Raw genomic sequence first — 24,087 nt, forward strand, 5'->3', positions numbered from 1 at the left:
TACTTTAAAAGTTTTTCCTTTAATGCATAACGTATGATAGAGGCTTAAGAGAGCCATAAGAACACTCACTTCAAGAGCATCTTTGGGTCTTTGTCACCTCCAAGAGCATAATCGAGTATGTCATTGCTTATTAGAGAATCTTGACTCGTCCTTCTTTATCTCATTTTATCCTGTCACCTCAAAGGTTGGTTTTGCTACCACTCAAGGGCACATCAACTAGAAACGTGGTGATGGGTAAGAAAAGAGCTTTCTGGGCATCAAAACTGGCAGGTTAGCAGAGGGCAGACTCGGTCGTCTATATAGCATATTGTCCCATAGGCATAAGAACGGGCATTTGGCATACAAGCCTGCGCGACACTTGGTAGGACACACCCCACCCAGACTCCGAGAGTCCTGCACCACCTTTGACGGGATTCAAAGTAGGAGGCAACCAACCTTAGAGGGAAATATAATATTATTTCGGTTCTGCTTTGGGTCAGGGATTGGGGTTCGGGATGGAAACACCCAAAATATGGTGGTGGGAAGGTGTCATGGGAGGGGGGGTTGGTGTTTGAATATTAAATGTAATCAAATATTGTGGACTACTTTATAAAATTTAAAAAAAATTTAAATGCTGACCAGTGAGGGGAAGAAAGAATATGCATTTATAGAAAATGAGCAGAGAGAAGCACATTTTAGCAAGGTGGAGGGGACCCTATGGGCTGGGCACCAGCTTGACCACTACGCTGCAGTGTAACGTGGTCTCCTGATACGCTCATTCTTTTTTTTTGGGGGGGGTCACACCCGGCGATTCACAGGGTTTACTCCTGGCTCATGCACTCAGGAATCACTCCTGGCAGTGCTCAGGGGACCATATGGGATGCTGGGAATTGAACCCGGGTCGGCCACGTGTAAGGCAAACGCCCTACCTGCTGTGCTATTGCTCTAGCCCGTTCTTTTTTTTTTTAACATTTTTAAAGGATTTGGTTTATTATTAGCACATAAAGCTTAGAAAGAGGATATGAACAAAATTTCTGATTGTTCAATTGAATATAATACATTAAGTGGTCATTAATAAAGTAATAAAGTTATTCATTTTATGAAATATAATTAATTAAAAGTTCTATTTCAAATATGCATGTAAGATGAGGGAAAATAATTTTTCTTTGAGTAGTTTGAAGTAACAATCATAACCTGAAAGCTTTGTAACTTTCCACATGGTGATTCAATAAAAGAATACATTTTTTAAAAAAAGTATTTTATAAATTTAAAAAAAAATTTAACTATGGTGAGCAATTTGTTGTAGGTCTTCATATATATTTATACATATACAAAATTTTAATGTAAAATAGCATATATAATCTAGGAGTGAAATTTTTTCTGTTGTTTAAACTTGATGTTAAGAATACATAAAATTTTAATTTCTATTTTTCAGTAATTTTAGTCTGATACACTCGTTCTTACCTGCAAACCTAGGCCTGGGATTTCTGAGTAAGGGATCAGCCTGTCTTTACCTTGGCGGGGCGGGGAGGGAGAACAGGATAGGGACCCCTCTCTCTGCCCAGGAGAGCTTGGCGCTTCTCAAGTTTTGCATTTAGCTCGTTTCTGTTGGGCCTGTTCCAATTGGATGTTAAAACTCCAGTTTCTACACTGGAGCTAAACTCCTCTCAAAGCATTTCACTGTTTTAAAAGCCTCCTTGTTAAAAAGCTTTTAGCCATTAGAAATCATGGGTTATGAGTGATGTAAAATATATGTTGGTATATAAAGAAATGGGAAAGTGTCTCACTGGCTTAGTAAGGTTTGGTCTTTCACATATTAAAAATTGATTTGTAGATATCAACGAATGCTTGGAAGATAAGAATGTTTGCCAAGGAGGAGACTGCATTAATACTGAGGGATCGTACGACTGTACCTGCCCAGAAGGGTTCCAACTCAACGGCCATAAAGGATGCCGAGGTACTTTTCTCCCTCAAGTTTATGGGGGTTTTGATTCTGTAGTGCTTCCTTGCCAGACTCTCTGGTTTTACCACTTGCTTTGCAACGAAGAGAGTTAATTCAATGCATATGCTTCAGCTCTTTCTTGGTTCTGCCCCAGATACAGAAGATTCTTCCTTGGACTGGCCTTGGGTTAACTGAAATGAGTGTTTTGGAGCTGCGTCCTGAATTTACAGACTTCTAATCCTGTGATCTCCCCATACCTTGCTTTTCCCTCCATGGCCAGCCTTGATATTGGAGTCTAAATGGTCCTCTGGTGTGTTGTTATTTTTTGAAAAGTACATTTCCGGGGCTGGACCAATAGTACAGCAGGTAGGGCATTTGCCTTGCACGCAGCCGACCCATGTTCAATCTCCAGCATATGGTCCCCTGAGCACTGCCAGGAGTAATTCCTGAGTGCAGAGCCAGGAGTAACCCCTGTGCATCGCCGGGTGTGACCCAAAAAGAAAAAAAGAGAAGAAAAGTACATTTCCTTTTGCTCATAGATGATGTGTTTCTGTCCTTTTTCTGATTCATATTTTGACTCTACTCAGCCTCATCTCTCTCCACAATTCCTCATTCATAATTTAGTCACAATCATTGGAGAAAGGATTTTATATATATATATATTTTTTTTTTTTTGAAGTGCTATTTAGTCTCCTCAAAGAATTAGCACAGTGGACACAACACAGAGAACACCGCATCAACCATATTTTATTAAACACTACTCTGTGCTAACCCCCTTAAGTATTATATTTAATTCTTACAGAATTTAAGAAATTGTGTTTTCTATATTCACTGTGTACAGGAGTAGCCGAGACTCAAGAATCAATTAGAATTAATAAGCCTGAATTCCCCTAATAATTGAGATAGCTATTGGAACCCAAGATATTTTCTCCAAACCCTCAGCTCTGTTGCTGTATCAAGCATTATTATATGTGTAGCAGAAAGAAAGCAGGCGGTGAGATGAAGTCATTTTGCTAGTGAAACATGGTAGACATAGCTGACACGACACTGAAAACATCAGCCTGTTCAGTTTCTACCCCAGTACCATTAGCAAGCCCTGGCCTTCCTATAATGATAATTTTACTAAGTCTTTCTTCCTTTAGATGGTCACACTTACAGTTACCTATACCACTGTAGCACTGTTGTCCCATTGTTCATCGATTTGCTCAAGCGGGCACCAGTAACATCTCCATTGTGAGATTTCTTGTGACTGTTTTTGGCATATCGAATACACCACGGGTAGCTTGCCAGGCTCTGCCGTGCGGGCAGGATACTCTCGGTAGCTTGCCGGGCTCTCTGAGAGGGACAGAGGAATTGAAGCTGGGTCGGCCGTGTGCAAGGCAAACGCCCTACCCACTGTGCTATTGCTCCAGTCCTATACACAAATTTATTCTGATTTTTGATCAGTATGTTTTTCTATCTTACTATTTCTTTGCCGTTATGAAACTCTAGTACACACTAAAGCACAAATTAAGGATGCTTGGATTCACTGTTCTTTTGAGTGTGGGAAGTTAGAGGCTCCTAGGCATATGTAGGGGGTTCACGGGCGCCCCACGGAGTGCCAGCTGGGCCTGAGGGTCACTGTGCAGACTGCCTCCACAGTGTGAGAAACCATGCAGCTGCAGGGCTGGAGCCTGGGTCCCTTCACACGCACCCCCAGTCCTTGGCCTATCTCCCAACCCGTAGAGTTCACCGTTATCTCCTTTTCATAAGTGCTCCTGAACACTTATCGCTTTTTTATTCTCAGTCATCATAAATCATACTTCCTCTCAAAGATCCCAAATTAAAGTGCGTGTGTGTGTGTTGGTGGGGGGGAGGCTGGGGGCCACACCCAGCAGTGCTCAGAGCTCGGCCTTGGTTCTGTGCTTAGGAATCACTCCTGGTGGTGCTCGGGGAACCATCATCAGCTCTGGGGGGGATTCAAACTCCGTTTGGACACATGCAAAGCCAGTGCCTCGCCCACTCACCGTACTGTCTCTCGGGGGCAGGAGGGGGCACATCTACCAGTGCTCGGGGATCACTCCTGCTGGTGCTCGGGGGTGTAATACCGGTGACCCACCTGCTGCACTATATCCCTGGCTCCACCTGCATTATTCTCAAAGGGGACGACGTGACCTGCTGTCCAGGGTGTGTTACTGGAATCCCATTCTAGTGTTTATCTATAGCCTTCCCCACACCCAGAGATTCATCACTGAGATACCCAAGAAACGGGACTTGGCCTCAAGGCCTTTTAATTTGCTTCTGAACCTGGGGTGTAAGTGCACTGCCGCGCGCCTCATTCGATGCAGTTACTTGCCAGCATCATGCAGTAAGGTGGATTTGAATTCTTCCAGTTCTCCAGTTCAGAAATGGAATGTGCTTGATTGATTGCCTTAGAGAAGAATTATTAGAATTATTTTTAAATTCTCCATTTATGTGAACATACTTTCTCTCGGGGACTTGTACATCTTCACAAGAATTTGAAAAAGATTTTGATTTATATTTTTTTAAAAAAATAGCAGAACCTGATTGCTATTTTTACTGCACATTTTTTGGCTCCCAAGCAATATTGTCTTTACTAATTCCTCTCTCGCCACAGTTTTTGACCAAATAGAGGCAAAAACCAAGACTTTTATACAGGGACCATGATCTCATAGTGAAACTTTTGTAATTAAGCATCCCGAGTTCAGTCACGCGGAACTAATGTCATCATCGGATCATTCCTTGTGTCCCTTTTTCGCTCTCGGACGTGCCTCTGCTCCACACATATTCCTTATTCAGTTGACTCACTTTCCACCACCTTGGAGGTTTCTGTTTTCCGGAAAAAAATTAATATGTCTGCTGGAAAATTCGAATCCACACAAAGGAAGCAGCTTTGGTACCAGCTTCAAAATACTGCCCGCGACTCTCTCTCTCTTTCCCCCTCTCTCCAGTGAGACTGTTCTTCAGGACACTGATACTTGTTTTAAACCCGCCCTTATTCTATGTCACCGAGACAGACTCTTTTGTGATCTTTCTTCCTGAACTTAGTCGTTTCCTTCTTTCTAAAAACCCCGTGATCCAGTCAGCAATTCTCTATGAAAGTAGAGATTTCCGAGGCCAGAGCGATGAATAGTGCAGTGGGCAGGGCGTTTGCCTTGCATGCGGCCAATCCAGATTCCATCCCTGGCACCCAATATGGTCCCCTGAGCCCTCTCAGAGCGATCCCGCCTGAGCACAGAGCTAGGAGTAAGCCCTGATACCTCCAGGTGTGGCCCTGACCTCTTCAGCACTCCCCAAAAGTGTAGGTTTCTGCTAAATGCCAAGAATGTAACTGATGGCAATGCTAATAACCAGGGGACATAGTTGAATAAACATGTTTTATGCAGAAACTTATGCAGAAACCAATAGCCTGAAGGTAGCGCTATATTCAGATAATTCCATATGCAGGGAGGTATTTTCAGTTGGATGTATATTTGCATATCTTTTTTCCAGCCTCATTAATGATGATATAAAGACAGCGTGGAAATTCCCCCTTAGTAGACTCCTTGAGAATGTGGCAGTTCTGTCTGAGATTCAGAACCCACTTCAGTTTCATGTTTTGACTTTCCTGGGCCAAGTGGTGCATTTCTGTGGCATCTTGGACCCACAAAAGAAATCCAGCTGAAATACAGTCTGGCTTTCAGCAGCGTGGCTAGCGGCTACTTTAGAAATGCCTCAATAAGTACAACCAAATTGAATGCATATGTTTCCCTTAGTTCCAGGGATTCATGTTGTTCTTTCTGAGCCCTATCCTGGAAAAAAGTCTGGGAATTTGTCTTCAGTTCCTGTCATCAAACTTTTTAGACAATTATTTGTTAATCACTGACTTCTCTTGAAGCAAGAAACAAATGCACATTATTTCTCTTGTGAAGTTGCAAAGCAGGCTGTTCTTAAAACACCGTGTGGAAACTAAACAAGGAAATTGTCTCCAACCTCCTCAGCCAGAGAGGTAGATCTAGACCACTGCCGGCTGAGACCCGAAGCCAAAAAAAAAAAAAAAAAAATAAAATGAAATGAAAATAAACTAGAAGCAATTCACCCTCTTCATTGATTAGTTTTGGTATCTCAAAGCTATGCCAACCATAACCTGCTTGGTCTTTAAGCGTCTTTTTCTAGCATTGCATTTCTGTTCTCCAGTTTCAACACAGTAACACTCAAAATTCCTTTCACTTACATATTTAATCGACATTTGTGAAGTGCATGTGGGAGCCAGGCACTTATAAGACACAGGAAGTTGTATCCGTAAGGAATCTGCATCCTATGGGAGTGGAGAGATAGTACAGGAGGTCAGGGGCTTTCCTAGCATGTGACTGAGCCCGGTTTGTGCCCTGGTCCACTACGGACCAGTTGGAATAGCCCCCGAGCATGGCCAGGTGTGGCCCCTCACCACCTCTCACCACACCCCCGAATCTCATTGGTAAGAATTCGTTTCCTGTCTGGCCTACGGTACCCCTATACTAACCATGTGGCTGCACACACAGTAAATGACCCGTTGTTGTTTTTTCCGGTAATAGCGAGTGTAATTGCGTATGAAGACAAAACCACTTGTTGGGTTGATTCAAGTTTCCGTTCCTTCCCCCCCTCCCCCCGCCAGATGTTAACGAGTGTGAGCAGACCGGGCTGTGCGGGCCTCACGGGGAGTGTCTGAACACGGAAGGTTCTTTCCACTGTATCTGCGAGCAAGGCTTCTCCATCTCCGCAGACGGCCGCGTGTGCGAAGGTAAGCCGAACCCGAACCCGAGAAAAGTGCGCAGCGGACGCACGATAACGCAGAGGGGAGGTGCTTGCTACTGCAGGGCCAGGACACGCAGGATGCCGAGATTGGAGACCTCGAAACGGGTTTTCACAGAGGTGACCCGTGCCTGAACTCGCAGCACAGGGCTTGCTGGGAGGATTGTGCCGGACAGCCCGTGTTGGCGCGCCCAGCACACCGAGTGACCTTCCCTGCGCTTGGGCGGGAGGGGTATGAGTGTGCTTGGCCCGAGGGGCTTTGAGCTGCTGAGGGTACAGAGGAAGCAGCGAGGGTCTCTGAAGGTGACGAGTCCTCCTGTTTGCTCTGCATAGAGGGTCCTAGTCACCCTGAGTCTAAACAGGATGCGACGTTTTATGAAATAGAAAATGATGAGGAGAATCTCACTCGATTTCTCAGTGCCATTGTGGGCAGAGGCCTTGCAGTGGTTCCTCAGCTGCCCTGGGCCCCGAGACAGGATCTCTCCTCCCCTGCCGGTATTTATTACCCCCTGAACACAAACGAAGTCCTTAAACTAGTGTTGACCGTGTCCTCTCCCATTTGTGGCAACCTGTGTGTGTTTGCGGGTTTGCTGTATTCGCGGATTCCTTTCCTAAGGTGGATGTGCTTCACGACTTAGTGGAGCTTGAAAAGTGGGCCACATTCATCCAGGTGTCTATGTTTAAACAACATCGAAGGTACCCTCGTGGCCGTAATTTCGATCCTTCTGAGAATCTAGGCTATCAAAACCCAACTCTGTCTTAAAGAAGTAAATAGCACGCTGTAAAAAACTAAAGCTCGCCGAGGGGCGAGTGCACTTGCGGGCTCTCCGGGCGGCTCTGTCTCACCTCCCGAGTTCGGTGTCCTGGAACCACTGTGTATGGACTGGATCGGGATGGCCGGTGGTCAAGGACAGGCGAAGGAAGAGCGAGGACCAAGCTGGTTGCTGATAAGTTACCGTTTATTCAATCTTCCATCTTTCTCATCTCCCGCACTCCGAGCTCCGGCCTCTCTCTGGATCAACTGCTGCTTCTTTCTGGCTTCTCTCTCTCCTCCTCCTTCTCTCTCCCACCTTGCCTTCTAGGCTACACCCAGCCAGGTAGCAAAATCAACATAAGAAAGCCCTTCCTGAGGGCAGGGCATTCCAAAGCCCTTCCTCACTGCCAGTAGGCAAAATACCTCTTAAGGGTTTTTTCTCCTCTCCCCATTCCAAAGACTCATTAACATCTTAATGCTAGTTATTTTTGCATGGACATAGCAAGAGATACATTGAGGCTTGCAGGGCAGCTCTCCTGGCAACATCTTGCCACAGGCTCAGACCACAGCACTCAGGCCAGATTTATCATTCATAACCCTAGCAGGGTCCGAATCTAGTTATCACTGTTTGGATCATGACAGCATTTGTCCATGATCAAGCTCTTAACTTATAGTTAAGCATTAGGCACTTTGGCCAGGCCCATCTCGATGCCAGGGTAGCACACAACTCACCGCTTGCCCTGGGTCCTTCTTGTCCCACGTCGGGACCGTGCTTTGGGGGTGCTAGGAAGTAAGGGCAGCTGAGGCTTAGGTCAAGAGAACAGATGCCCTGGAGGAAAATATCATGTAGAGTCAAATGACTCCCAGGTTACAAAAGCATAACATTTGCTAAGTCTTCCTGTGTCCATACAAAAAGGACTTGCTCTGAATAAACTATGCAAAGGACTCAAGGAGAAGAGAAAAACATTATTTACAAGTCAACGGAACACTAAGAAAGAAGCTACAAATAAACAAAGAGGAATAGGAGCAATGTAACGGGAGTAACCCAATAAATCTAAACTACCTGAGGCTATGTTATCCTACAGCACAGGGCCTGAGTGGGCCTAGGACGGTACATTCTCTGCTCGGGAAACCTACCGAAGCAGGAAGCGTTTGCTCTCCTGTGACTCCGCTGAGAACCGAACCACCACAGGGCGCAAGGTTCCCAGGCAGCAAATTACATGGAGAGAAGGAATCTGACCACAGCTGATTGTGGGAGTTGCTCCCCTGCTGAGCTCACACCCTCCTGATAGCAAACTTGGCTTAGCAGGAGAGAACAAGCAGGGCGGGGTTTGAGAAGCAGATTGTAGGGTTGAGGGGTTGTGTGTGTGTTTGGGGGTTGGGGAAGGATCGAAAGTTGGAAAGTGGAGAAAAAACCATCACCCAAAGAAGAGGGCCATGAGGGATTTACAAGTGCTCCGTTTTCTGTGGCTCGAGTTGCAGGGTGCTTCTTTCTGGGCTCTGGGAGTAGATGTGGGTGGTGGTAACAGCCCCCCCAGCTCCGGGCGAGGTGCCGAGTGGGGGAGGGGCTGGCTCATGCATCCGCGCTGGCTCCTACTGGTCCCCACGCCAGGGCCAGCTGCCGGCAACAGTGAGACCAGGACAGACGGGCCCCAGGACTGCTCACCCTGCAGCTGTGGTCCTGGAAGGCCCCACACAGCCTTCTCTCCCCCCCGCCCTCGTCCTGGCGAGACCCTGCCTCTCCGTGCCCATGCGAGGCCGAGAGTGTGAGACCCGTTCTCGGCATGATGCGATTGAGACCCGGTTCGTGTGTTTCCAAGGGTTCTGGCTACTCTTTGACATGGCGCTTGGAGTTCAGAACTGTTGGCTCGAAGCCCGAGACTCGACAGGCTGTTGGGAACAGGGCGTCTGAGAGTGGCCTCCCGGGAAGCCTCCCTCAGTGAGCGCTCCTGGAACTTTCCGGAATCAGGAGGCCGCCTTTCTCCTGGGGGCTGCCAGCTCGCTGCCCTTTCCTCTGCTGGCTAGTGGGGACGTGGCTCCTCCGTCCTCCCTGTAGGTCAGGCCCCGGGGTCCCGGGAGGCTGAGGAACTCCCTGCCACACTGTGGGTGGGGGTGGGTGCCTCATTAGCTCCGGGGCTGGCAGACACCCCCCCCCAAGCTAGTGAGAGTGGGGCAGGAGACGTCCACAGCCAAGGGCAGGCAGGCCTGGTTCCCCCAGGGCTAGAAGGGCGCCAGCAGCAGGCACAGTTCCTGCACCCCCCTGAAGGGGGCGCTGTGGCTGTGAGCTGAGGATGGATACTCAGAGAAATCAGCCCACCTGCTCTGGCTCCGTAGACCTGGGGGTGGGGGCAGAAACGCCTTGTTTCTCCCACGGGGACGGTGAGAGCGGGTGGGGGAGCAGCTGCTTTGTTCCCTCCCTCCCCGTGGCCCCCCTCTTGCCATGTGGGAGACGCCCCGAATCCTTCCCACCTGATGCCGCATTCCCGGCCGGACTGGGGGATAAGCCAGTAGTCTGCGGCGAGGAGCACGTGTGTCTGCCCTGCGGGTGCTGGTGAGGACAGGGCACCCTGAGAATGTGTCCTGCCAGGGACCATGATCTGAGGGACGAGACAGTCAAAAATGCAAGCAAAGAAATTCTTGATTCGCTCCAGGCACACGTACTGATGACCAGGGTGCCCTGCACAGAGGGCAACCCCGTCTCCCTGCAAGCATCCCCTTTTGTCCCTTTACTTGGGTTCGGACCTTCCTGCCTTGCTCGGACTGGCTCCCTCCCAGGACCTTAGGGTTGTGTTTTTTGTTGATTGTCTTATCCCTTCCTTGCTGCCCTCACCTGCTAACTCAATTACCCAATTCCGACTCCCTATCCCCTTTCTAGGCTATAGCCGGCCGCTCCTCCTTCTGTGGTCCTGCACCTTCACTTATTCTTCTGCTTCCCCAGAATCATGCCAGTGTCTGTGTTACCTGGGTTATAGATAAACCGGGATATCCTGTCCAATTTGCCTGCTTGTTATCAAATCGTTACAATGAGGGACTGTGGCTAATATGGGGTCCCTCATGTTAGTCCTTGCAGCCTTTCAGTCCGTGCGTCCTGCAGGCCAGAGACAGGACCCTGTAGGCGGGTGTTTTTCTGTTGCTTCCTCTCCCTCCTCCTTCCTGCCACAGTTGGGTCCTGCGTGGCAGAGAAGAACTCCTTGTCCTTCTTGCACTCCCATCATTGTTTTATATCCCAATTTAGATCTCATTGACTTTTCTCAGGGGGTTCACACTCGGCGATGCACAGGGGTTACTCCTGGCTCTGCACTCAGGAATTACTCCTGGTGGTGCTCGGGGGACCCTATGGGATGCTGGGGATTGAACCCAGGTCAGCCACTTGCAGGGCAAATGTCCTTCCTGCTGTACTATCGCTCTTAAAACGCCTTGATTCTCTGGCCCTAGGACTGAAGGCAGGTGCACTTCGTTCATTCCAGACTGTGTCCACACTGCGGATGTGAGCTGGCTGGGCTGGCTGGGCTGGCTGGGCTGTCATTTCCCCTGAGACCTAAAACTACTGTTCAAAATAGTTTAAGAGGAGCCAGTTCGGGCTGATCGGGAGGGCAGACTCCCGCCTCTCCTGCTTCAGTTCCATCCCCAGCGGTGTGTATGCACGCACTCGCGCGCGCGCGCGCGCGCGCACACACACACACACACACACACACACACACTCACCGCCAGGGGTCACTCCTGAGCACAGACCCAGGAACCCCCGCAGGCCCGAGAACATGGCCCCCAAACAAATGCACAAAAATCTTCTGGGGAGAAGGACCAGAGATGGCTTGGTGGCTCGGAACGCCCAGGGCCCCGTTCAAAGCCGCGAGCTCCATCCCAGTCTCACCCACTCCACTCTAGTTAGCTGAAGGCAGTCATGTGCTTGAAAAAAATTTTTTTTAATAAAAATTCATACTGCTTTTATTCTAAATGGCTAGAGCTCATCATCTCAAGAGAATTTTTTTCAAAATTGTAAAGAAACCAAGGAAACAGAAGGCTGGTTTAAGCATCGTAGACAGTGAGGTGAGACGGGATTCTGACTCTGCTCACAAGGCTTCCTGGAAGGACGAGACCCAGAGTGAGAACTACGTGGAGCCCAGGGCCAGGGACGTCCGTCCACATACACGGAAAAAGGCAGTTCGCACAGCCCTGGAGTTGCATTCTGCAGTCCCTATTCTGCAGCAGGGAGGAAACGCCCGCTCTTCCCATTTTCATGGCGAGCCTCTGCCCCAGGGTCTTGGCTGTTTCCCATTGTTCCAGATTGAGGAGGTGCTTCCTGTGTTCACAGAGCCAGACAATTAGAACATCCCGCTCCCCGGTAAAGAACCACAGGGATGAAAAGGACGTTCTTGTAACAGCTAGACTGAACCCTGATCCACAGCACTTCCTCCAGGCTCCCATACCTGTCAGCCGCCCCTCCCTGGATACCTGTCAGCCAGCCCCCCCCATACCTGTTACCTGTCAGCCGCCCCTCCCTGGATACCTGTCAGCCAGCCCACCCTGGATACCTGTTACCTGTCAGCCACCCCTCCCTGGATACCTGTCCTGTCAGTCGGCCCCTCCCTGGATACCTGTTACCTGTCAGTCAGCCCCTCCCTGGATACCTGTTACCTGTCAGCCAACCCTTCCCTGGATACCTGTTACCTGTCAGTCGGCCCCTCCCTGGATACCTGTTACCTGTCAGTCAGCCCCTCCCTGGATACCTGTCAGCCAGCCCCCCCCATACCTGTTACCTGTCAGCCAGCCCCCCCTGGATACCTGTTACCTGTCAGCCAGCCCACCCTGGATACCTGTTACCTGTCAGTCAGCCCACCCTGGATACCTGTTACCTGTCAGCCAGCCCCTCCCTGGATACCTGTTACCTGTCAGTCAGCCCCTCCCTGGATACCTGTCAGCCAGCACCCCCCATACCTGTTACCTGCCAGCCAGCCCCCCCTGGATACCTGTTACCTGTCAGCCAGCCCACCCTGGATACCTGTTACCTGTCAGCCAGCCCACCCTGGATACCTGTTTCCTGTCAGTCGGCCTCTCCCTGGATACCTGTTACCTGTCAGTCAACCCTTCCCTGGATACCTGTTACCTGTCAGTCAGCCCCTCCCTGGATACCTGTCAGCCAGCCCACCCTGGATACCTGTTTCCTGTCAGTCGGCCTCTCCCTGGATACCTGTTACCTGTCAGTCAACCCTTCCCTGGATACCTGTTACCTGTCAGTCAGCCCCTCCCTGGATACCTGTCAGCCAGCCCACCCTGGATACCTGTTTCCTGTCAGTCGGCCTCTCCCTGGATACCTGTTACCTGTCAGTCAACCCTTCCCTGGATACCTGTTACCTGTCAGTCAGCCCCTCCCTGGATACCTGTCAGCCAGCCCACCCTGGATACCTGTTTCCTGTCAGTCGGCCTCTCCCTGGATACCTGTTACCTGTCAGTCAACCCTTCCCTGGATACCTGTTACCTGTCAGTCAGCCCCTCCCTGGATACCCTGTTACCTGTCAGTCGGCCCCTCCCTGGATACCTGTTACCTGTCAGTCAGCCCCCCCGGATACCCTGTTACCTGTCAGTCAGCCCCCCTGGATACCTGTTACCTGTCAGTCAGCTCCCCTGGATACCTGTTACCTATTAGTTGGCCCCTCCCTGGATACCTGTTACCTGTCAGTCAGCCCCCCCGATACCCTGTTACCTGTCAGTCAGCCCCCCCTGGATACCTGTTACCTGTCAGTCGGCCCCTCCCTGGATACCTGTTACCTGTCAGTCAGCCCCCCCGGATACCCTGTTACCTGTCAGTCAGCCCCCCCGGATACCTGTTACCTGTCAGTCGGCCCCTCCCTGGATACCTGTTACCTGTCAGTCAGCCCCTCCCTGGGCACCTTTCCGGCACCATTCCCGGCTCAGCTCCCTTCGAAGAGGGGTGGGAGGGAGAGGCGGGAGCTGGGGTGGGTATGCGTCAGTTGGGTTGGGTGGCGGGCTGGTGGCAGGTCCGCTTGCAGTGGTGACTCGGGCAGCGGGGAGGGGCGCCCGAGTGGAGTGAGCTGTGGCGTCTCACGGCCTTCCCTGGCCTGGAGGACTGTCTCTGGGCAGGCCCGGAGACGCTGCCCACTCACAGCCCTGTTGGCCTGACCGTGCAGGCCAGGCGGCCCCGCCAGCAGGCCCAGGTGCACCGAGCTGGAGTTCATCTCTGGTCACTGCGTGTTCAGAAGCCTCGACAGTGGCCGGAGGGTTGCTGATCCCCTACTCTCAGTGACGTCACCCTCAGAGGGTCGCCGCCCACAGGTCGGGAACCCGACTGCTTCCGGGGCCCGGCAGTAAGTCAGACCCAGGGGTCAGGGGTGTGGACCTGACCTCCTTTGCCCGAACCTCTGAAGGGGGCACCGGCTTGGTGACGTACGTGTGTGTCTGCAGGGGGAGGTGATGACAGCGTGACGGGGAGTTGTGGCGTAAATACCACGCTGCATGTTGGCCCGCAGGGGATGGCCACAACCCTCACAGCAGCCTCCTGGGGTTCTGACTCTGTTGTGTCAACAGCTCCTATACTTCCCTCCCCCGGCCGCGACTTGTCTCCTTCGTATGTGAGCACCTAAAGGTGGGATCAGGGAAGTTCTGTTTGCGTTGCTGTGACCCGTTGCTGCACTCAGGACGCCCAGAGATGACTTAGTATTTGTGGAAGAGCTGGTCTGCCGGTGCACGGCCCAGGCCTAGAAGGAAATGAACTATTATGTCACGTTCCGTCCGTCTCCAAACCCCGAGTCCGACAGAATAAGGGGACGCTAATCTGGAGGTTCGGCGGCCTTTGCTGTCCCGAGAAGCTCCCTTTGGCGTCTTCTCCGCCCACCCGCCGAGCACCTCAGGTTTCCCATGCTTTCACTTGCCCGCCTGCTGCCCGTGGACGCAGGAGTGGCGCCAGCGCCTGCCTGCCCGTGTGGTTATTCCCAGGGATGCGCGGTCTGTTTTCTGTGGTTTCGTAACTGATCTTTCTTGGCCTCCCATTTGAAGATAGAAAGAGAAAAATTAGAAGGGTGAAGAAAAAAAAGTAGGGGGGGAATTTTGGCTGCTGTTCTGTTACCTCTGGGATCTGCACGTCAAAAAGATGAATTTGGGGTTTGATATGTTTGGCCACGGCATGGGGCTCACTCCCAGGCCTCCTTGGCGTGTGCTCTTCGTGTAAGAAGGTTTGTGTGCACGGCTAGAAGAAGATGTTGGTTTTCTCAAAAGAAATAGCAGATGTAAAAAATGATAAAAACTCTAGTTTTAACATATAGCCCCAATACTTGTATGCATGTTAAGACAAAGGGTTGTACTATAGTAAATGTGTGCAGGAGAAAAGAAAACACAAAATGTCTATTTTACACCTATTTTGTGAGTAATTATAGGAAGAGAAATATGTCATCGCAGCCCTCAGGTTTGCTGCAGAGGTTAGAGAACTCAGTCAGAACAGAATTTAATCCAGCACTCCACTTTTTGTGAAAAATCTGTTTTCTCCTAGTCTAGTAGAAATGTTTTTAGGAGTAAAATCAGTTGAAGTATCTGTGTCATCCTTTCCTCTTTAGGATTTTAGCAAGGTGTTCCCTCTGTAGCGAATTCAAACTCACCTTCTCCCTTTTTCTAGCTTTCGTAGAATCTGGCTGTGTAGAGAGAGCAGGAGGAGGAAGGAGAGGGCTTTCTCAGTGTGGACATACACGTGTTCTTTTGCTTTTTTCTCAGATGAAGGTTGGATGACTAATTGTGCCTCCTGGTTTTGTTTTTATGAATTTATTTTTAAAAAAAAACCCTAAAACCTATCTTAGGTCATATTGCACTCAAGCCGCTTTGCAGCCTAATTGAGAATTTTTCCCTATCCGCCGTGGAGGCTTCTGTTTAGGGGTTTAGCCTTTGAATGTGGAGGTTTTCACCTGTGTCAGCAAATATCTGGCACTTCGGGGACCTCCCCCCATAGCCCCCTGGGCGCCACCCCCGTCCAGGGGTCCCTGTTCTGGGCTGGGGGGTGTCGCAGGCATCAGTAGCTGCCACAGTTCCCTCTGTCTCCCAGCCCCACACTTGGGGCTCCCTTCCGGGGGAAAGCCGAGACCAAGACTGCTCCCCATTTTCCTGCCATTCACTGGAAGAACCTGCCCGCGGGGTGTCGTGGGTGTGAGCCAAAATGCTCTCCCCGGCTTTCTCTGAAGCTGTTTCTCTACCTTGACGCCGTTCGCGCCCGCCACAGCCTGGACGTGAGCGGGAGTGATGGACAGTCGTCCTTCGCAGACTCCGCCCACCTGCCTGTCCGCAGGAGCTGGCTGGCGAGAACTCGGGGCAGAATCGCAGGGCTTAGGACCCGTCCTTCCCTTTCTCTTTCTTTGTAAACTTAGGGAAGGGCACGTTGAGTCCGTGGCAGCCCATCCCTGGGCTAAGGGGGGGCATATTTCTGGAAAGGGAGCAGAACCCGAGGAGCATCTGAAGCGCTGGATGGGGCAGACCTCAGGGCTTTGTAGTATGACTTTTCCTTTGAACCTTAGCTGCTTGCTTCCATAGCAACACTGTTGTAGCATGGTCACACCGTCGTCCCGTTGTTCATCGATTCACTCGAGCGAGGACCAGTCACGTCTCCATTGTGAGACTTGTTGTTAACTGTTTTTGGCATATCGAATACGCCACGGTGAGCTTGCCAGGCTCTGCCGTGCGGGCGGGATCCTCTCGGTAGCTTGCCGGGCTCTCCGAGAAGGGTGGAGGATCGAATCCAGGTCGACTGTGCAAGGCAAACGCCCTACCCACTGTACTATCGCTCCAGTCCTATTGTAATCGTAAGAAAAATCCAGTTTATGGTACATTTTATCTTCTACAAGATGATCAATAGTAGCATGTGTGGGACCCAGTTTTTTTTTTTTTTAAGAAATATTTTATTGAACCACCGTGAAAAAAAAAAATACCAAGCTTTCAGGTTTAAGTCACAGTCAAATACTGATTAATCCACCATCCCTTCACCAGTGCACCCGTTCCACCACCAAGAACCCCAATACACCCCCCTCCCACCCTACCCCCATCTAAGTAGCTAATGATATTCCCATTATTCTCTCTATATATTGAGTACATTCCATATTTCCATACAGAACTCACTATTATTGATTGGAAATTTTCCCCAACAATCAGGCCTGCTGAATAGGCATCATCTAATAATTTCTCTTCATTGCTAAGAGTGAAGACTTTAAGTCAGCGCGGCCGCAATAGCGGCCGCGCGGTTTTGGGTTTCTAATATTTTAGCTCAGTTCACAGTCAAAATGCATGGCTGCAAGCATCCGCTCTGGTGCCAAAATGGGTTAGGAGACCTCAGGATCACAGTCAATAGGCGCGGAGGGTCTGTTTCTCGTGCCGCGGCTCCGGGTCATCTCTGGGCGGAAGGCGCGCGGGACCCAGTTTTAAAGATTTCCCTTGAGTTGCAATGGGTCGTGAAGGAATGTCAATTAAAAAATCATTCTGAAACACCTGTTTCATTATATGAATTCTCTTGTTTTTTCCTTGTATTCCGATTTACTTGCTTTTACTGTATTTTTGGATTTCGGGGCCGCATGCAGCTGTGCTCGAGACTGTCCTGGCTCTGTGCTCAGGAATCACACCTGGTTTTCCTGACGGGACCGTGAGTGGTGCCAGGGCTCGAACCTGGGTTGGTCACATGTAAGACAGGTGCCCTACCCAACGTACTATCATGCCAGCTTTTGTAGACCATTTTTTAAAAATTGAAAACAGCATCCAGGAAGCAGTACAGCTTACATACTAGCTGAGAGCCTGGCTGGGTTTGCCTCCTGGCACTGCAAGTTCCCCTGAGTACTGTTTTCTGAGGTAAGAAAATAAAAGGCTAAGACTTACTTTTCCTCTAAATATTTGTCCAATTGGTTCATCACTATATTGGTAACTGTTATAAACCATGTGGTGAAAAAAATATGCATAGGTCGGGGCTGGAGCGATAGCACAGCGGGTAGGGTGTTTGCCTTGCACATGGCCGACCCAGGTTCAATTCCCAGCATCCCATATGGTTCCCTGAGCACCGCCAGGAGTAATTCTTGAGTGCAGAGCCAGGAGTCACCCCTGGGCATCGCCAGATGTGGCCCAAAAAGCAAAAAAATAAATAAAAAATTAAAAAAATAATAATATGCATAGGGCATTCTCCCTATGTGACAGACTCTTGATTCTGATAAACAACTTCCAAATCTAGACCTACAGAAATGCCTTCTACAAAACAAAGGGGAGAAATGTAAGGTTTAGATGAATGAGTCATACAAACTTTTATGAATCTTAAGGCCAGAAATGGATTCTATATCAGGCAATGACTTTTAAATTAGATATTATGAAGAAAATCCATGAGATGCACCGATTGCATTCCATCTTAGAACAAAGTAGCAACGAAGGAGGAGATGTGAGAGCAGAAAGAGCCCTCACTGCAGAGGCAGAAGCAGGAAAAAAGGGACAAAGATGCTGGATGTGAAAAACAATGAGGGGAAAATTTTCCATGGAAAGCACGGAAATCGGGCTTGATCTTGCAGAAACAAAGAGTCAGCGACATGAAGGTAGAAATTCCAGTGATGATTCCTGGAAGAGAACAGATAAGTAAAATTTAGGAGAAATGAAGAAACCGTTGGAGAATTATTAGATTCTGCTGGAAAATAAACATCAGATAATCGGAATACCAGGAGGGTGGTGGGGGAAAGAGAAAGAAGGAATGGAGCAGAAGACTCTTTAAAGAACAGTAGCTGATAACTCCTCAGACCTCAGTTTAAAACTAACTATAGAAATCCAGGAACTTACCAGAAGACCCAAAATTTTGTTAGAAGATTTATATTGACGCATCATTGTTATGAAAATCAATAATTAAAAGTTTCACCGTCCTCCTGGGAGGGGAGAGGTATATAACATAGAAGGGCACTGGTTTGGTACCTCTTGAAATTAAGTTTTGGGGTATGAAAGTAGCATAAGATTTATTTCCACACAACAGAGAGTGAAGTTATATACAATATTTGTCCATAAAAAGTAGAAAAGTTCATTTTTAATTAAAAAAACATATGTGGCAATTTATCATTTGCATTTGAGGAAGGGGTTGGGTTCAAGGTATTTTTATTTTTTCATTAAACCAAAACTCTGAATTAATGTTCAAATGTTTTTCTTTTGGAGCACGTGTTTAGAGTATTTTAAACTAAACAAATACATTTTAGTATAACTAAAGAACCTCACTAAACTTGAATACATTAAATAGTATTTTAAAGGATTTTTTTATTTGGTGTATATTTGGAGGATTTGATTATTTTGTTTGCTTATTTTCCATTGCAGTTACAATTATTGAGACTTGATAATGTTCTACTTATTAAAATGTTTACACTATTAATTAGAAATTAACACCAATATTTGCCCTGTTTGTGAGATTTCTAGTATAGCACTCTATTTTAATTGAATTGAATTGAATTTCTTTTGTTTTTTGAGTCACACACAGCAATGCACAGGGGTTACTCCTGGCTCTGCACTCAGGAATTACTCCTGGCAGTGCTCAGGGGGGCCATATGGGATGCTGGGAATTGAACCTGTGCAAGGGCATGCAAGGCAAACGCCCTCCCTGCTATGCTGTCGCTCCAGCCCTAACAGTCTATTTTTAAAGTAAAGCTATTCCATATTTTCTTCATTGAAAACTGGAGGAAATTTTTTAAATGTTGCAAGTCTTGTGGTAGGTTTAAAATATTTATGGATGTCCATTCTCTTTGACTGTATTCTCATTCACATTTTTAGTTCATGAAGGTGTTGTACATTTTGAATACATAATCAAATCATTTTATCTTCATTCTCTTCAACTTGTTTATTGCAAATATACAGTCACTCTGATTTTAAGAATAGCACATATTCATTTGTTTCCAGATGTCAGGGATAACAACTAGTAATATTTGGCTTCATTTTATACTTTTTAGTATTTGGATGCTGTAACAAAATGAGATCATATATTTTTTGCTCTTTTTTTCCTTGGCACTACATGATTTATATTTTCCTGGTATGATCTAAATCCCATGATAAAAGGATTCAACTGGAGTCATACAAAGCTTTTTCATTCTTATTTCCCAATTGTTGACATAAACTGTTCCCTGGTCTCTTGTACAGAAACATGTTTTTTCCCGATGATCATGAGCCTCAGACTGTATTTTTCAGTGTTTAATTCCAAAGGGCTTGAGCGATAGCACAGTGGGTAGGGCGTTTGCCTTGCACACGGCCACGGCCAACCTGGATTTGATTCCTTCACCCCTCTCGGAGAGTCTGGCAAGCTCCCCGTGGCGTATTCGATATGACAAAAACAGTAACAACAAGTCTCACAATGGAGACGTTACTGGTGCCCATTCGAGCAAATCTGTGAGCCATGCTATGACAGTGATACAGTGAATTCCAAGATCAAAGGGTCTTTCTTAGCACCTTACATATGCATGGTTAAGCTGTCATTCTTGATCTAATGTTTTTCTCTAGACACAACACACATACATAGCTTTCTTTATTTACTTGATAAGGGGGGAAAGTAATAGCTCATTTAAATTTCTATTTACTAGTCATGAGTTTAGTTTCTTTTAAATCTCTCCTCTTCTGTGAAATGTACTTTAGAGCTAGAACTTTGATGCTTATTGCTTTCCATCGCTTGATATGGGTGAAGATTAATCACTTATCAGTATTTTCCAAAGAGTTCCCTATTCTTTCATTACCTTTGAACTTGTTCAAGGGGATCTTTTTCTCGTTACTTAGACTCTTCTCTGTTCTGCTGTGATCAAGTGTATCTATTTCTATCAATGTTTTCACCTTATGATCTTTTTTTGTATTTACTGTTTCCATGCCGCGCGGCAGAGCCTGGCAAGCTCCCCGTGGCGTATCCGATATGCCAAAAACGGTCCCAACAAGTCTCACAATGGAGACGTTACTGGTGCCTGCTCGAGCAAATCGATGAGCAAAGGGATGACAGTGCTACTGTTTCCATCCTTCTGGGAGATAACAATGCACAAACATTTTCTGGCCAATCCTTTTAGTATCTCTGTTGTATGTTTGCCTTTCAAACGCTCAGACACAGATTCCTGTAGTGTAGACTCCTCTTCAGCCATCCGCCCGTGGCTTTTGTCTGTTGCTCTTGGCCGAGACGGACGACGGCCAGCTTCCCCTGGCGGCCGCGGGCCAGCCCCTGCTTCCAAACCTCTCTCTCCCCTCTGCCGTGGCCCCCGGCCCCCAGCCCGGGAAGTCTGACGAGGACAAGCTGTGCCATCTTTTTTAAGGCCTCCGGAGCGCTCAGTGGGAGGGAGGGTTTGGAAGAGCTGTGCGAGTAAATACTTTTTTTCCAAAACGGGTTGAAATGATCCTAATCACTTCCAGAAGCCCGCAGCCGAGCTTTGACAAGCTTGGAGGGCCAATAAAAAGCGTTTCCGTGGAAAATGGGAGCCGCAGGCTGCCCGTCAGAGGGGGTCCAGGCAGGACCGGTGCCCCAGGTTGTGGAGGACGGCGTGGACCTCAGGCCATCGTGGACACAGCTGCGCTCACGCGTGTGGCAGACACGAGACGCGCCAGGGGAAGAGGTGGGTGAGGGGGCGAGCGCCAGGCGGTGGAAGCCACACGTGCCCCCACTGCCAGCCCGTCGTGAGTCAGACTTTGTTCTAGACCGTGGCCGTGTGGCCACGAGCGAAGTGGACGTGGTTTCTGCCTTCCTGGAGCGGCGTGAAGCAGAAAGATGAACGCATTCTCCAAAACTAGCCCGGCACGGCGGACCATTACATTAGCTCAAACAGAGAATCAAGGGGTGGAGGGTTGACAGAGGGAAAACGTGGGTTCACAGGACGCTTCCCCGGAGCTGGCCTCGAGGGGCCGAGGGACCCAGGGGCTGAGCAGGGGTGAGTCTTGGCTCAGGCTGTGGTAAGAGGAGTCAGAGCCGGGCAAGACTTGGCACATCCGAGGAATGGAAAGGGTCACGCCCTGCACTTAGAGGGAGGCCGGGGGGGACGAGGGGCCACGGTGTCAGAGACAGAATGAGCGGCGTCTCTGGGAAATGTCAAGCGTTTGAAACACGTTCTCAGTGTAATTGGCTCGGACCGACGGCTTTCCGGCCAGCCGTTGCTTTTGAGACTCGATTTCATCATCCCTAACGTCGTGTTGTTTTCCCACACTTGACTATCAGAGTGCCTGGAGCGAGTGATGTCATTTGCCGGGGTGGGCTCCCCACCCCCAGCCCCCTAGTGCCACGGAACATGGTTTCGTTCCTTTCCACGAGTCGAGAGTTCGGGTTGATTTTACTCAGTGACTCTGTTGTTATTTATCTGGTGTGGGGGGGGTGTGCACTTGGGTCCTGCCCAGGGACCCAGTGCTCAGAGTTGACTCCTGGCCGTGTTCCAAGAATCAGGTAGATGCACACCAGGCAGGTGCCTTAAGCCCTGTCCTGGCTCTCCAGTCCCTAATGTTTTCTATCACGCTGCTTGGGAAGTGGTACCCGAGACAGGAGTCAGGCTAGACTCCTGGCTGTGCCGTGGGGAGAAATGAAGGACTCCAGAGACATTCTGGGAGATGAAACCAGGTCTGGAAGGAGAGCACAGTGTTGACCAAACCCAGGGGCAGGAAAACGGAGGTTGGATCCCTGGTTCTGGGTTCAGCAAGTTAGTGTCTGGTGGTCCTCGCCGCTGGGTTTGGAACTTTCCATTAGTTCCGACGAGGGCATCCTTCCTAAAGTCGGAGTGGCCCGTGGCACTCACCTTGCTGCCTTGGGCGGAAGCTGGAACAGCTGGGATCCAGCTGCCGGACCCCGAGGAGTCTCGGGAGCCCCACGTGAAGATGGCATTTGGATGGCAGAGTCCTCAGAAGAGACCGGGGAATGGAAAGAGAGCGGAGCCCTGAGAAGCATCAGCATTTGGGGTCACTCGACAGGCGGGGTCGCCCAGGGGACCCAGAGTCACACGCCAGTTAAGATCCAACTCCAGCTAAATTATCCCATTCAAAATTTTTGAGTTCCTGCTGCACGACATCTCAAACTCTACAATTTTTTGAAAAATCATGTCTAGTGAATTACTTATAACAGGGCTGTCGCGATAGCCTAGCGGCTAGGGCGTTTGCCTTGCACACAGCCGACCTGGGTTCGATTCTTCTGCCCCTCTCGGAGAGCCCGGCAAGCTACCGAGAGTATCTCGCCCACACGGCAGGGCCTGGCAAGCTCCCCGTGGCATAGTCAATATGCCAAAGACAGTAACAACAAGTCTCACCATGGAGACGTTACTGGTGCCCACTCCAGCAAATCGATGAGCAACGGGATGACAGTGCTGCAGTGATACTTACAACAAGCAAAATAAACTATTCAGGGCCTGCTGGCGGGCGGGCCCGAGGGGAGCTTGGGAAAATTGGGAATAACGATGGCAGGAAGTTGCAGTGCTGGTGGGACTGGTGCTGGAATATGGACGTAATAAATCACCATAAACAGCGCGAAATAATTTCATGGGCTTTTGTGGGGGGCACTGGGGGGAGGGGCAGAGCAGAGTGGTAAGGAGGTGACAACAGAGGTGGGGGGGGCTGAGGTCAAAGGCGCCCTCTGCAGGGGCGTGTGAACCGGGTCCGAGGCTGGCCACGCTTGGCTGGACGGGGTAAGAGGCAGTGGAGGAGTGAAAAGCGGGGAGCATCCAGGCAGGAGGGGGAGACGGGTTGCTCCCGGGGGCCGTGGGAATTGAAGGGGGGTGTCTGGGGAGATGAGGCGGGGCGGTCAGCAGGCCTGAGCAGGTCACGGGGCGGGGGGTGAGTCCGGGCAGACGTCCACCCCACCCAGAGTGACCAAGGGCAGAACCACGGTGACATGCTGTCCCGGATGGAACAAGAGTTGAGGGAGGACCTGTGAGCAGACTCAGGGGCCAGGGACGGGGCGGGGAGGGTGGGGGGCGTGTCTGTCTCTGGGGGCTTTTCTCGTGGGGATAAAGCGACAGCAAGTGAATTGGTTGGTCATTAAGGAGAGAGAGAGAGAGTGAGGGAGAGAGAGAAAGAGAGGGAGAGGGAGGGAGAGAGAGAAGGAGGGAGAGAGAGAGGAAGAGAGAGAAATAGGGAGAGAGAGAGGGAGGAGAGAGAGAGGGAGAGGGATGGAGAGAGAGAAAGAGGGAGAGAGAGAGGGGGAGGGAGGAAGGGAGAGAGAGAAAGTGAGAGAGAGAGAGAGTGGGGGGGAGAGAGAAGAGAGAGAGAGAGGGAATGTGGCCTGACAGTCTTTGTGCCGTGGTGATCGTTACAGCGTAGTTGTTATAATCGTAGTAGTTGATGCTGTACCGTAATGGACTTTAAACCGTCATGGTCACTGAAACAGAAGTGGCATTTATGGTGGCGGTGGTGCTTGTGGTAGTATTGGTGGCAGGGGAGAGTGGTTGTGTACTAGTAATTATAGTAGCAATAGTTGTTGACGTGTGTTGGATGCTCCCTGGGTCACATGCCAAGCAATGTTCTAAATACCGTATGCACGTCATTTTGCTTAATCATTACGGTAATTCTCGGAGCGTGCAATGCTGTTATTAATTGCATTCGTGTTGGTATTGTTTCTCTTTCTTCCCACCCACGCTTCTCTCCCATCTTCCGCCTTCGTGCCCCCCTCACCCCCCAACATCTCCCCTTCATGAAAATGCCCTTGAGACGCATCTGGATT

General features: G+C 49.4%; 1 protein-coding gene across 1 annotated transcript in view; it reads left to right on the forward strand.

Annotated features, from left to right (window-relative positions):
• Window positions 1-24,087, forward strand: part of LTBP1 (latent transforming growth factor beta binding protein 1) — a 259,047-nt gene that overhangs the window by 207,002 nt on the left and 27,958 nt on the right. The window contains exons 23-24 of the mRNA XM_055120644.1: window positions 1,814-1,936; window positions 6,555-6,680. Coding sequence (XP_054976619.1) covers window positions 1,814-1,936; window positions 6,555-6,680 — 249 coding nt within the window. The remainder of the gene's footprint in view (window positions 1-1,813; window positions 1,937-6,554; window positions 6,681-24,087) is intronic.

Source organism: Sorex araneus, chromosome X (genome assembly GCF_027595985.1).
Source record: "Sorex araneus isolate mSorAra2 chromosome X, mSorAra2.pri, whole genome shotgun sequence".
NCBI lineage: Eukaryota > Metazoa > Chordata > Mammalia > Eulipotyphla > Soricidae > Sorex > Sorex araneus.